This window comes from Diabrotica virgifera, chromosome 1 (genome assembly GCF_917563875.1).
Source record: "Diabrotica virgifera virgifera chromosome 1, PGI_DIABVI_V3a".
Classification (NCBI taxonomy): Eukaryota; Metazoa; Arthropoda; class Insecta; order Coleoptera; family Chrysomelidae; genus Diabrotica; species Diabrotica virgifera.
In genome coordinates, this window is record NC_065443.1 from 100,422,577 (window position 1) to 100,438,482 (window position 15,906).

At 33.6% G+C, this 15,906-nt stretch overlaps 1 protein-coding gene across 1 annotated transcript in view; it reads left to right on the top strand.

The window, feature by feature from the left end:
* The first annotated feature begins 224 nt into the window (after positions 1-224).
* LOC114349422 (structural maintenance of chromosomes protein 1A) overlaps positions 225-15,906 on the top strand; it is a 67,438-nt gene continuing 51,756 nt past the window's right edge. Inside the window, exons 1-4 of the mRNA XM_028299795.2 lie at positions 225-479; positions 8,463-8,583; positions 10,164-10,263; positions 13,478-13,626. Coding sequence (XP_028155596.1) covers positions 368-479; positions 8,463-8,583; positions 10,164-10,263; positions 13,478-13,626 — 482 coding nt within the window. The 5' untranslated portion in view covers positions 225-367. The remainder of the gene's footprint in view (positions 480-8,462; positions 8,584-10,163; positions 10,264-13,477; positions 13,627-15,906) is intronic.

Here is a 15,906-nt window from a genome sequence, read left to right on the forward strand (position 1 = left end):
TAGGGGCACTATTGGAAAGAAAGCGGTGATTAAAAAATAATAAATATCAGTGTGATAAATTAATTGCCTTAAACTATAATTTAGATTTTAAATAAAAAATACACAGAATAAAATACATTATTTTATTCCCACTTCATTCATTTTTACCGCTACGATTACGATCCTCGGTTGTAGAGTCACTCCATATTTAACAATGCAAGTGTCAGCTGTCAATTTCATTTGTTTGACCACAGTACATGACAGAATGTTTGACCGCCATATTTATTGTTGTAAAACTTGTAGATGTAATTTGGTGAATTTATAATGAAATAGTTTGAATAAAACAGAGTATTATAGATTTTTAGTTAAACTATTGAATTGCCACACGATGGCTGCAAGATTGAAACATATTGAAGTGGAGAACTTCAAATCCTACAGGGGTAGGAAACTAATTGGGCCCCTCAAACCCTTCAATGCTGTTATTGGTCCAAATGGGTCAGGTATAGTAAAATTTTTAATTTTTTGAAAATAATGGCATATTTCATATGACTACTTTCAATTTTTATTGAATTTTCATCAGAATTTGTACTGGGTTTTGAGTATTGAATGTTTTACTCAATGTTTAGCTTCATCTACTCTAGTAGATAATCGTTGCTAATATAGTAGTGTACTGCCGCTATTGTGTAGGGAAATGGGAAATCGTATATTATTACGTTGACGAATTGTTCAGTAACAGTAATAAGTGGTAATAATAATAGTTTATCAGTAATATACTTTAACTATATTCAGGGCTGCTTTATCCATTAGGCAATATAGGCAGTTGCCTAGGGCGGGAAAAATACTGTACAAAAAAATATTTGTATATAAAAATTAAAATCGAATACGATTTAAGTACATCCATCAATGGAATAGAAGTGGGCATTCATTCCTAGAAAACAGACAACTTACAATCAGCTGTTTTAGTGAAACTAGGTGGTCCGCAAGGGCAGACGCAACTAAAGCGTTATACACTGGTTTTAGCAAAATAAAAAATGCGCTTTTTAATATCTCTAACGACGAATGTCAAACTGCAGCTGTGAAACATCAAGCACTTTCTATATTTGAAAAAATGGACACTTTTGAAATGGCTTTATTAGCTGTCATTTGGCAACATATTTTAGAAAGAGTGAACCTATCCAATAAAAGTATGTCCAGAGTCCTGCAATGGATCTGGGTTCTGTCATTAAAGAGCATGAAGCTCTTTCAAATTACTACCTCAATCAGAAATAATTCTGCCATTTATGAAGAGGAAGCCAAAACATTGTGCCCAAATAAAACATAAAAAATAAGAAAGAGAAAAAGAAAAATTCACTTTGACGAGAGGGCGGATGATGAACTAAACTTTTAAGCTAGTGGTGAGATGAAAATTCACACATTCTATATTATAATCGACACTCTGATTGAGACCTGAATAGACGTCTGGAATCTTATCGACTTATTTATTAACGTTTTCGTGTTATAACACATTTCCCAAAATTAAACAATGAAGAAATTATTAAAGAAGCTGAAAATCTGATACAAATTTATAAAGACTACCTAGATACATTATTCATACATGAGTGCATTCACTTAAAGGGTCATTTGGATACCACAATAAAATCACCAATTGACATATCTAAATATTTAAAGAAGAGTGGATTGAAAGATATTTTCCCTTTGCGCATTTATTTGTGCATGCCAGAAAGGCAATTTTCTAAAATGTCAAGAATTAAAAATAATTTCCAATCAAGTATGATGCAAGAACATCCTAACACAATTTGTCGATTTTGTCCATAGAAAGTGACGGAGCAAAGGCAATAAATAATTATGACGACATTATAGATGATTTTGCCAAAGATAAATCAAGAAAGAAATCTCTGATGTGATCGAACTGGAATGACAATTTTTTCTGTTATATGTATATGTTACAGTTCAAGTTGATTATCCAGTTGGAGTTGACTCCAACTAGTTGGAGTCAACTCTAACGGCTGGTTTCAGTAAAAGTTGATTATAAATATAAAATGAAGATTTATATTCAACATTTACTAGTAAAAGTAGACTCCAACTAGGAAAAGTATACTCTTCCCAATGCCATTTAGTAAAAGTTGATTCTGATTCACACAACAGCCGATTCTAGAAATTAAATGTTACTGAATATGTTCAAATTAGTCTAGGCTGTATCGTCGCCCCCGTTAGGTAAATTACTCCGATTCGAATTTTTTGCACAAACTTACTCAAAAAGAGGTCCTTATAACAAATCTACTGGGTGCCTGGCAGTACCTTGATCGATAAATTGTGGAAACAATTTTTTTAGACAAATTCACAAAAATAATTTTTTCACTTCGAACAATTTTTTTTTAGATCATTTGGGTTATTCTGAGCAAAAAAAGATATTTTGTGATTTTTCTCTAAAATTGATTGTTGTCGAGTTATACGCGATTTAAAATTTGAAAAATCCGAAAATAGCCATTTTCAAGGCTTAATAACTCGGTTAAAATCCATTATTATGAAAGTCAGAAAGTGACCAAATCAAAGTTTATAGCCCACTCTACAAGATCCAGCAGAAATTTTTGTCACTATTTTATTACTAAGCTTTATCTTTAATTATTATCAATGAGCGCTAAGTGCGTATTAGGCGGCCGTCAATGGTGAGTGCTAAAGAGATGCACCATTCCAGCCGTCCAATGGTGAATCTCACTCGCACTCACATTGACGGCCGCCTCAATACACGGTTAGCGCTCATTGTTGATAATTAAAAATAATATCTTATTAATGAAATAATGACAAAAATTTCTTAAGGATCTTATAGAGGTAGCTTTAATCTTTGATTTTTTTTAGTTTCTGACTTTCATAATATATAATATCGTATGGCATTTTTGCCTTTCGGACAGTTCCGGCGCCAATTATATTTTTAACCCGTTTCAAGTAACTAGTGTCGATGTACACTAGCCCAGGGGGACCGACTGCTTAACGTGCTCTCCGAGGCACGGTGGGACGGCTCGTGATATTATTGAAAATGAAAATGGTTTGTCTTTAGCAGGGCTCGAACCCACGTGCACTGGCGTATGAGGCCAGCGATTATGCCGTTACTCCACGGCCGCTCGCTCGACTTTCACAATAATTATCTTTAACCGAGTTATTAAACCTTGAAAATGGTTATTTTGGCGATTTTCAAATTTTAAGCCGCTAATAACTCGACAACAGTCAATTTTAGAGAAAAAAAAAGGCCCAACGGATCTAAAAAAAAAAATTTTTACGAAGTGTTTAAAATCATTGTTTATCGCCAAACTTCACTAAAATCATTCATTATTGTACTAATTTGCCCTCATTTTCGGCAGTAAAGTAACACTTTGTTGTATTGAAAGAAGAATGTTACTTTACCTGCCGCGATAATTAATCAAATTAACCGAGATTGAATGTAAGTGGTCAATGGCAGCAATCGATTATTTATTTGAGTGATATTAAAATTTATTTACTTTAATTATTAAAAATATTGTACAACATTTATCTTATTATTAATAAAATTTATGTCAAAAAGCAAAATTCTGTAGCGTTTCGCAATTATATTCATACAAAATAAATCAAAACTTTACAGATTTAGTAATTAGGTAGGTATACAATATTGATAACTATCGATTAAACATCAAAACCGGCCATCATGCAAAAGTCATCTGTCATTACTGTCATTACTGTCATACGAATTTTTTATTTCGTCTAAAATTAAAAAAATTTCCTCAAAGTTGTAAGTATGTAAGTGTTAATGTTTTTTATGATTGACGATACAATTTTGTACGCACCACCTCAATACTCTTTATGGAACGCCTCTGTTCCTTTGCTCGTAATATCAGACTCGTTCGATAAAGAGTCACTTTACTGACTGACTTTACTGAAATTGGTTAAACAATTTTTCGACCGCGGTACCGCGTGACACCCTGTGTATTTGTTATAAGGATTGTTATACGGATGTATTTCTTTGAGTAAGTTTGTACAAAAAATCGAATCAGAATAATTTACCTAACGGGGGCGACGTTACAGACTATACTAATAAATAGTTGAAACGGTCAAAACAAAGAAACGCACACTCATCAAAAATGCACTTGAGATTCTTGTATAATCAACATTTACTGAATCGATCCAGGAAGAGTCAACTCCAACTAGTAAAAGTTGATTTAAATTTTTAAAATCAACTTTTACTGCTCGTTTCAGTTAGAGTTGACTCCAACTAGTTGGAGTCAACTCTAACTGAGAATCAACTTGAACTGTAACATATACAAACATCGTAGTTTCAATCCATTTTTAGTGTATTGTTATTTAAATAAAAAATTTTGCTGCAATTTTTTTCGTAAAAATAGTACATGTTTGAAGGGCGTCAATTGACCTAAATGTGGCCCTGACTATGTTTACTCAATATATTTGATATTTCACAGCTATGAGTTTATTTTGCCTCTAGATATTTTGAGCCCTTGAGTTACCATGCATGAATTATCACAATTGTCTCTAGTTATTTTTAGCACCTAAATTACAGTGGTGAACAGTCTCAGGAATAATATATCCCAAACTGTAAAATACATACTTAGTTGTTTTTTGATTTTTTTCTTTATAACTGTATATTTGCTGGTGTTAATTTAAGCCACATTTTTATGGGTAATGAATCACCAGCAAGAGCCACACTTGTGGTGATACGAATCTTACCCTCACAACACTGTAGTCATGCCCCGATTGTGTAGGGAGTCTACTAGTGATGTAACAAATGTCGTTTTTTGAACATTCGCAAATACAAATGTGAATCCGAATATCTAATAACAAATTTTGATTTTATTAATCTAAGGTTATTTTCAAATTATTTTTTCTCTGATATTCATATTCGCAAAACATTCGCACAAATTTTGCGAATGCGAACGCAAATGCGAATATGCAAAAATATGAATATTCGTTACATCACTAGAGTCTACACTACACATATTTGCTTCAGTGACAAATATGTAGACCTTGGTGGCAGAAGCATGTCAAGTTATGTGTGGAGTGATAGTAGACAGGATTTCACAAAATTTGGCAAGATAAAGAAATAAATCATGGTAGTTTACAAAGGAGTAGAATAGAATAGAAAAAAGCTTTATTCTCAGGATTCACAAGTTACAAAAAGTGGAGTGGATTCAACAAAGAAATCGTACGACTTGCATTCAATACATCTCAAAGTATGCTAAAGATATAATATGAGAAGCTCTTTCAGTCAAACTGAAATTGCAATGACATGCATCTGTATAGCTAGTGGAGACTTTTAAAAGTTTAAAATATTTAAAAAAAGACTAAGTTTTCAATCTAATGGCATATAAAACAACATAATGTTACTCTACATCCCACCAGACTGAAAACAATGGGAACCTTCTCTGGTTACACCTCCGAGGCTTCTACAATTTGCAAGCCATAACGGATGCTGAGACTAAGGAAGATGAGGGAATTTTACAATTTATAATTCACATCCTATCTGCTCAGCGCGGTAAAGTTCCAACGAGAATGGTTCCCTTCGTACTCCAATCAGAGTAAACATGTAAATCAAAAATGAATAACCATTTTTAAGTTCGTTGCAAAACGAAAATACAGCCGCACCATATTCTAGTTCAATCAGAGAGTGCAGCAAGCACCTCTACAGGTTTTGAAACTTATTAGTCTCTCATCAGGAGGCACATATGCTGCTCTCTCTGATCCAACCAAAACATACCCCGGCGTGTAGTCACGGATTGCAACAACGAAATGGCATAGATGCCCTAGCGGCAACTGCTATCAAAAGACTAAGTTTTCAATCTAATGGCATATAAAACAACATAATGTTACTCTACATCCCACCAGACTGAAAACAATGGGAACCTTCTCTGGTTACACCTCCGAGGCTTCTACAATTTGCAAGCCATAACGGATGCTGAGACTAAGGAAGATGGGGAATTTTACAATTTATAATTCACGTCCCATCTGCTCAGTGTGGTAGTTCCAACAAGAATGGTTCCCTTCGTACTCCAATCATGTACATGTTTACTCTTGATTGGAGTACGAAGGGAACCATTCTCGTTGGAACTTTACTGCGCTGAGCAGATGGGACGTGAATTATAAATTGTAAAATTCCCTCATCTTCTTCAGAATTCCCTCATCTTCATCAGTCTCAGCATCCATTATGGCTTGCAAATTGTAGAAGCCTCGGAGGTGTAACCAGAGAAGGTTCCCATTGTTTTCAGTCTGGTGGGATGAAGAGTAACAATATGTTGTTTTATATGCCATTAGATTGAAAACTTAGTCTTTTGATAGCAGTTGCCGCTATGGCATCTATGCCATTTCGTTCGTTGCAATCCGTGACTGCATGCCAGTGTTTGTTTTGGTTGGATCAGAGAGAGCAGCATGTGTGCCTCCTGATGAGAGACTAATAAGTTTCGAAACCGGTAGAGGTGCTTGCTGCACTCTCTGATTGGACTAGAATATGGTGCGGCTGTATTTTCGTTTTGCAACGAACTTGAAAATGGTTATTCATTTTTGATTTAGAATATTTATTTAAAGTCCCCAAAACCCCAAATAAATAAGTTTATTATTTATGGGAGAAGTTTTTAGTATTACATACCTCTACATTCTCAGTTTTATCTTTATCAACCACTACATTGCATTTCCAAGCATGGCCTTCACTCTTGTTTCTATTCTCCTTGTATTTCCTTTGGGTTATTTGATTAAAGCCCACCATGTTTTAAGACTATGGAGCAAACATTGCAGCACGATTGCTGTTCTCTACAAGATGTTTCTTGTAGATAGGTTCATGATACACCGGTGCTATGACGCACTGTGCATTCCAGTGACTTTTTTTGTGGTACATCGTGGGTACCATCACCCCTGAAAGAGATAAAATGCAGTTTATTCTCTTAGCAAAAGATACATCTCATGCACAATAGACAGCTCCAACATCATGGAGCTACCATGAACATTAAAATGTATGAAAAGAAGTAGGAGCAGTGTTCTTATAGATAGAAAAAATATTACTTTGTAGTGAAGACATTACCTGAAAAAAACTATCTCTGTAACGCAAGAAATACAAAACATTCCTCTTAAGTGGAAATCAAAACGTCAAAATAAACATATTTTTAATTAAAATTGTGGTTAATTCCCAATAAAGATAGTAAATAGTTGTTAACTGTTTAAGTATTAATTATTTAATTTTGTAAAAATACCACAGTCATTTAAAAAAATATAGAGTATAATTTTTCAAATTGAAATTCAATCAATGTGGTACATATGTTGTTTAAAGATGCGATTTTTTCAGTTACTGCTAAGTTAAGCTACATCCATACCAATAGACACGTTGCACAATTTTGGTCTAAGCAACGTGTCTCAGGATGTCTCAGTAGACATGTTGGGAGACCACGCTCCGTTTCGAGACCAAAAATGGCATGTCTAAAGTCTCCCGATTGAAATGGGGACTTGATGCAACGACCTGCAACATCGGTTAAGTTTTGACAAACCCAGGAATTAAAATGTTTCTTTTTATAGAAAATATTATTAATCTTATTTTTTATTATTAATCTTACTCACCATCAGGAAATAAAAAACAATAAAACTGGGGCTTAAGAAAGAACACTATGTATTATCTGAATATTCAAGCTTTCGGAAACGTTTGTTTCCTTTTTCAAGAAATTCTACAATGCAATAAAAGAAGAAAATTAAAATGTGTATGAATGTCATATCAAAAAATAATAACTTCTTCTTTTGGTGCCTTTTCTTTTCGAATATTGGCGATCATTCCGGCTATAATTATTTTATTAACTGATGCTTTAAATATATTAGTTGTTGTGGAGAACCATTTCCTCAGGTTCTTTAACGATGATATCCTTCTTTTCCCAATTCCTCGCTTTCCGCATACTTTTAAATTATTGCGAGATGTACAGTCTGTTACTATTTTTAATTTTATGTAAATTATTTAAAAATTTTTTATAATCTAAATTTTGTTAAGTTTTGGTACAGAATAGGGCTTTTCATTCACAGTCATTTGTTTCGAGCTTCTGTCATGTGTCACATAATATTAATATATCTACATCATACGTTATTGGTATATAACAATGATACAAACTAAAGACGTATGACGTAGATATATTAATATTATGTGACACATGACAGAAGCTCGAAACAAATGGCAATCGATGAAAAGCCCTATATTAACAAACAGGCAGTCATTCCACACAAACCAATGTCCGCCAAGGTTGTTGGTGAAGGTGAGACTCAAAAATTAACATCACAGTGTGGACACTAGACGAGACAAAAATCGGTGTCTCAAGTTTAGACCGTTGCAAGGCCGTCGCTCAACATGAGCTTCAAGTGAATACGAGGCTTTATGCTTAAAGATACCACAACTAAATATTTTTTAAACAATAACATTATTATGAAAAAATATTTTTGCACTAGTCCTCAAATCAGTTATTTTTTAATTCATGTTCTAGGTAAATCTAACTTCATGGATGCCATCAGTTTTGTGATGGGGGAGAAAACACAAAGTTTACGAGTCAAAAGATTAAGTGATTTAATTCATGGTGCTGCTATCAGTAGACCTGTTTCCAGAAGGTATAATATATTTTGAACTTAAGTATATTAACACTCCATCGGACGGGCTGATAGTTAATTACACTAGCGGCCAGGTTAAGCCTATCAGAAACAAATTTCAAATATAAAGATCATTTTTTAATTTCTTTTTTCAAAAAAATCTTTTTAGATTGGATGAATTGATACTCCTTCTCATTTTCATTATATTTATTGTAGGCCATTTAACAAAAAAAAAACTATATATCAAATTATAAAGAAAAACACCTTTATAACACATAATTTTATTTATGACATTGTTTTTCATGAAAAAAGTAATCTCTATACAACAAAAGTTGCTTAAAATTAGTCGATTTATCCATTTCCGGACTTATCTCGAATGTATGTTTAAAATGTTTATTGTTCAACAAAAAAATCACGTTTTGTAACAGTTTTTCGTTTCAAACAAAAACGAGACGTATATTATAATTGAGGAAATCCCCTCAATCACTTTCACATCTCGTATAGAGAGTCTAAAGTACAATAATTCAATATCTCTACCATATATGGTGCTACATAATTAAATACATATTTGAACAGGTTAAGCCTGTGAGTGCAAACACCGCTAGAATGCAAGAAATTCAATTCTGTAACACAATTTAGGCTGTAAACTTTATTTTAAATAATAAGAAGGTATGTAGGATATAAATATCCCAACGCCATGTAATAAAATGTTATTGCTAATTTCCAAAAACTTTATGCACAATAGGCTTAGCCCGTCCAGTAGACTGTTAAGTAAGAGATTTATGTAACTATAAGAATGCAATATTTCTGTCTGGTGTGAGAATTTAAATACATATACAGTGGAACCTCCATTATCCGTCAGTGCACTGGACCAAGGGTACGACAGATAATCGAAAAGACAGTTAACAGAACATTAAATAAATTAAAAATGGGATAATACAACTCTGAAATGTTATTTGTATGTTTTGTTTGATAATATAAGGAGAATTTGTGTTTGTGTTAATATTGTCGAATTTGGTGTAAAATATTCTGAAATCTTTGTTTGTTTTACTGATGCTTCATATTTTGCAAAGGCTGAATTGCTTAAGTAAGATCATGCAATATACTTTATCGGATTCTTCTTGTCGAGAATACCACTCGATGAATGGTTGCATGTGCGATGCAGCTTCTCTAGCTTTTTTAGGCAAATCTTTGTCAGTTGCAAAAGCATCATCGACATTTCCACCGTCAAATTCAAAGTTTGGGTCAGCTTCTGAGCCTGTTTCGTCCGCATCTGTTTTGCCATTTCAACGATTTCATCATTTGTCAGCAATCGATAGCTGTTTGCGCTCTATCACAATTTAACCATTCGTTTATGTCATCTTAAGGCATTGAAAACAAAACAGTTGATTCAGCCATAACTTCATTTGTTAAAGCATTGTACATTTCAGCGTATTCCGTTTAGCTTGTCGCAATGCTAAAAAAATGAATTGATGACTTAAATTTTTTCTTATGTACTCAATACAACTTACGTAAGGACCCTGACGGTTAACAGAGGTGACAGTTAATGGAGAGATGGATAATCGAGGTTCCACTGTAATAATTAAATTAATATTTTGCAGTGCTTCAGTAACAGCAATGTTCATTATTGACGATGGCAGAGAAATGGCATTCCAGAGGTCTGTTCAGGGATCATCTTCAGAATATAGGGTTGATGGAACTGTAAGTTTAAAACATATACTGTTATTTTTTTTTAAATTAATATTTATTTTTTTATCAAGTGCAAATCAGAACAATGTTATTAAAGCCATTATAATGTTGTTTAGGCCTGCACATACATTAAAAACCTATTAACAGTATTCAATACTGTCATGCAGTATTTGAGACTGGTTTGACATTATGTGATGCTGCCATTAATAGGAACATTACGGGATCTGGAAATTAAGTTCCGATGCTGTTGGTGTAGCATCCTCAATCATTTCAGTGACTTTTTGAATGTGCATTTGACTTTGAAGTCAAATCCTATCTATTAACCCCTTCGCTGAAGATGACTCAAAAGACATCGTTCACTTGAGGCTGACGATATAAAGTAAGTCATTTGCCCGTGCCCTGCCGCAGAATCAATTATAGGAGGATTATAGTCCTCTTCATGTTTCTATTAAGGAATTTTTTGCAAAAACTTACAGGAAGGGCAACGTTTCGCAAAAACCACAAACTACCCGTTTTAAAGGGATGAAAAAGGGTGTTCAGGTGGGCAATCTTTTAAGAAAAAGTTAATCTCATAATAAACACCCCTTGATATACCAGAAAAAAAATAAAACCGGACTTGTGTCAAGCTTGCGAAGTTCAACCTCTGTTTCCTACAGTACCTACTAGGACTAAGCCACAAACTATTTTAATTATTTTGTAAAAAGTTTTCTTCTTCTCCTTTTTTTTAATAGGACTATGTACTGTTTCTTCTATTACAGTCTCTGCTGTGATCCGAAGCTCCAGCTCTCGTACCTTCGTTTTTGGGTCTTCCTATGGGTCTCTTGGTGTTGGGCTTCTGTGTCTTCGCCCATTTCGCCATACGTTCAGGGTCCATCCGATCTACGTGGTTTCTCCACATGTGCAGTCGTGCTCTTGTCCATCTCATTATGTCTTGAACGCCTAGCTTTCTCAATGTGTCTTCGTTTCGTATTCTATCTGAGTGTGATGGATCTTAGGGTTTTCATCTCTGTTATTCTCATTATTTATTTGGTCCTTCTCCAGTACGGGTCTAACACATGTCTTATAAATGCGGACTTTGCTTTCGGTGCTCATATATATTCCGCCAGATTATATCCCTCAGGAAACCAGATATTCTCGCTGCTTTCGTTGCCTGCTGTTTTGTTTCTTCCCACAGATGCCTGTCGCTAAATATTTCCACACCCAAGTATCTACAATCCATTACCTGTTCGATTATATGGTCGTCCACTATTAATTTACATTAAATAAATTTTAAAAGTCTAAAATGTTGTATTTAGTTTTGTGTGTGTTTACATTTATGACCTTGGTGTGAACTATTGGTCACATATTTATTTGAAATAAGTTTTTACAACAGATAAAAGTTCTTGATCTTTTTCGTAACTCATTCTAAAGTAAAATAGAAGTAGGTTGAATGCTCGAATATATGGAATCTATAGGTAAAAAAGGCAGGTTTCGAGCATCTAGTTTATTAAATCTGGCCCAAGTATACTTTCGCTAACTTAGCATCATCAGACACATACAATATAATAATTAAAATATTACTTTGTTGCAAATCACGTATAAATGGGTTAGGTGTGGAACTAAAATTAAGCCTCTCAGTATTTTGATTTCCTAGACGTAACATTATAGTTATAAGTTCATTGAGGTCATAATTACATCGATGAAATGGTACATGAAAAGTGTTGTCAACTGCATTTTGAGTACTGTATGTAGGAACTTTAAAACCAACCCTAGACAATAAATAATGCTATTTGCTGTACCATTTAACAAACTATACATAATTTTCAAATTATGGTGATAACGACGTTCTTCCAAGGTATTGATATTTATATATGCTCTAATTTCTTCATAACTGTAAAACCTGTTACTCCCATTAATAGCTCTAATTTTAAATCCCAAAAACCTAAGGAATTTATTTTGAACTTTTTCAATTTTTTCTGCGTAAACATTATAGTATGGTGACCAAAAACTGCAACAGTATTCCAAGTGAGGTCTAACAAGAGAACAGTATAACAATTTTAGGGTATTGGGACTTTTAAAATTATAGCAGTTTAGTTTCATGAAGCCAAGCATCTGTAATGCCTTTAAAATAATAGAATCAATATGATCTGCGAATTTTAGCGATTTGTCAAACAGTATTCCAAGATATCGTATTGTATTAACACAATCTAGTGGTGTGTTATTCAAACGGAATATACGTTCTACTTTGATAAATACTAATTTTATGGCACTTTTTGACATTTAGCTCCATTTCATTTTCTTTACACCAACCCTGTACTTTTTTTAATTGAAATTCAGATTTTCGGAATCGTCAGAACTATATTTTTGTAGATATTTTTTAAAAGATTTTGAAATCATCCGCAAACAAAAACTTACCACAGTTTATATCTGCAATATCATTTATAAATATAATAAATAATAGCCGACCCAGATGTGAACCCTGAGGGACACCAGAACTGACAACTACATCCTGAGATAGACAATCCTGGATCCTTACTACTTGGCGCCTTCCTATTAGGTAGCTTTCCAGCCATTCAAGCAGTTTCCCATTTACTCCAGCAGCTTCTAATATAACCTGTCAAATACCTTGGAGAAGTCTGTATAAATAGAATCAACTTGATACCCACCCTCCAAAGCACTTGACAACGCATCCAAATAGCAAAGAAGATTTAATTCTGATGATTTGTGTTTCTGAAAACCATATTGCTCATCTACTGGAAACAATTTGAAACATACCGAGAGGCAATCCGACACTACGCTTTCAAATTACTTAGGAATAGTACTTAATATAGAAATTGGTCTGTAATTTGTAATGTTAAATCTACTACCAGATTTATGTATTGGCGTTAAAAAAACTTAATTTCCAAGGATCAGGAAAGTGACCAGTGTACAAAGAAGAATTAAATATTTTCCACAATGGTCTTACCAGAATAAAACTGCATTTCTTTAAAACTGTTATTCCTCGACCTCATACAACAAACTAATAATAATTTTTATATTCATCTTCCATAAAATATGTAAATACACTGACTGACCTGGCGCGATTATGTCGATAAATGTGCGCTCCGGCATATAATTCCGAGCTGTAGTGGTCTGTTCTGTTGCCGACCGATTCGATCAAATGGGCTCGGACCTTTATGATGAGATTGGTCACGGTCATAGTATTTGTGTAAGAGTTGTCTTTTATTTTTAACTAAACTTGTTTTAGGTTGTTTCTTCTAATGAGTATCTTGGCGAATTGGAGAAATTAAAGATTAATGTTAAAGCCAAGAACTTTCTAGTATTTCAAGGTGCCGTTGAATCAGTAGCAATGAAAAATCCAAAAGAAATGACTGCCCTTTTTGAAGAAATTAGTGGGTAAGTGGTATTTCAAACATAGTACTATTTATTTATCTATGAGGTAGACGTAGTGTGTAGGTATTAAATAACTGTATGGACACAGTAAGACATTTTATTTTGATAAGTATCATCATGATCAATTATCATCATGTACAGTGATTGAGCGTGCTAATATCCAGCAAAATAACACTAAAGATAGAAAACATAATAATACCTTGTGGAATACAAAAGGATGAAACTAGTAGATGTGGGAAAGAACCCCGCAGAAACCTTATGGGAAATGGCTCTCTGTCAAATGCTCTGAAACTTTGGGTTCTGGTAGTCCTTGATGTGTAGAACAAAATACTCAATGGGTCCATAGCTCCAAAAAATCATGGTTTTAAGATATAAGCCTCTGAAGTTATATGAGGACGTTTGAGTTGGAATAAATTCATTTTCTCGAGAACGGGCGACTCTAGAGATAAATCCCGAATCAGGTCGATTTTTATTTTTAAATTATAATTTTTTGGCATATACATCACACTAGTGACGTCATCCGTGATGACGCAATCGATGATTTTTTAAATAAGAATAGGGATCGTGTGATAGCTCATTCGAATTTATTTGATAAATAAATATTGTTTTCGCTTAAATTCAATATTAAAGCTGCCACCCACCTGCCGCTTGGCAGTTTGAACATTTAATTTAAGCGAAAATCAATGTTTATTTTTCAAATTAACATTTTTTTTTTCTCTTTTCTGGCAGCAGTAAAATGTATTTTGCATTAAATAAATTACATACATTCTTCTTTTTGTCTCAATTAAGTTAATTAAAAACATTTTTGCACCCTGTATGAATAATTAGGTATGTTAATATTTATATTAGTGAATAGAGAATTGAATAACCTTTCGAATGAGCTATCACACGACCCCTATTCTCATTTAAAAAAATCATCGATTGCGTCATCATGCCCCAATGGATGACGTCGCTAGTGTGACGTATATGCCAAAAAATTATAATTTAAAAATAAAAATCGACCTGATTCGGGATCCAGAGTCGCCCCATTCTCGAGAAAATGAATTTATTCGAACTCAAACGTCCTCATTGTACCGGGTGTCCCAATAAGAATGGCTCTCGGCCATATCTCAGGAACCGTTTATAGGAGAGCTTTGAAATAAAAAATTTTATAACAAAAGTTGCCTCAGGAAAAGCCTGGAAATTATTTTCATAATTGTGGGACCACCGCTAGAGGGCGTAATTGAATATCAAAAATTAAAAAATCTAAATTTTACAAAATTTTCCTAACGAAGGGGCACTGGAAATCCGATCGTCGTATTCTTCATAAAATTCTACGCATATTTGATTTGACAAGTTTAGGTCTACCTTTGGAAATAAGAGGTGGGGGTGAGTGGGAACCTTGTTATGAAAAACTGGCTGCGAGTCCGGTTCTGCTTAATGAAATTTTGCAAACGTGGTTTTGCTGAAGACGGATCTTTTTCGTCAATGTAAAAGTTATGATTTCGAACCAACTTACCGAGTAATATGCCAGCTAGAAGGCGTTATTTAATTTTTTTCAGAAATCTAGTTTTCCTTGGAAAATATTAAATACAAACATGCATTTTTAATACCATATTACAAAATTAGATAAAATTAGCAACAGAATAGCGAAAACCGCATGTTAATACCTTTTTTCTATCTCGAGATATCTTACAAAACGTGTAAATTTAAAGACATAACTGTTACTGTCACCGGTAAACGAAATTCATTAAAAGTAGTGTGCTATGGAAACAAAAAAGAAACATTTTCCAGCTGTCAACGTATGTTAGGTCTTTTCAACGCTTCTCATTTGTTTCGAGCCTCGTTCATATCTCGTATATTAATATTATACACGGATTATACGGCATATGACAGAGGCTCGAACAAATGAGAAGCGTTGAAAAGCCCTATTACAAAGAAATAAAAACAACTATTTAGTGATGACATAAACGTTCAAATTTTTGCCCATCATTTTCGTTGCAAACATTTACTCTTTCAAGAGTAGATTGAACAGCAGTCTCAATTTCTGCTCTCGATATGCTTTGAATGGCGTTTAGTATTCTCTGCATGTATTATAGAGTAGTGTATGATGGGCAACAATTTGAATATTTAGGTCGTTACTAAGTAGTTCTTTTTGTTCTGTGTTATATTTAATTTTAATAGTATTGTTTCTCTTTATATTGTTGTTTTAATTAATTATATTTTTATACGTTGACATCTGCAAAATGTTATTTTGTTTTTTTCCACAGCACACTACTTTTCATTAACTTAGTTTACCGGTGA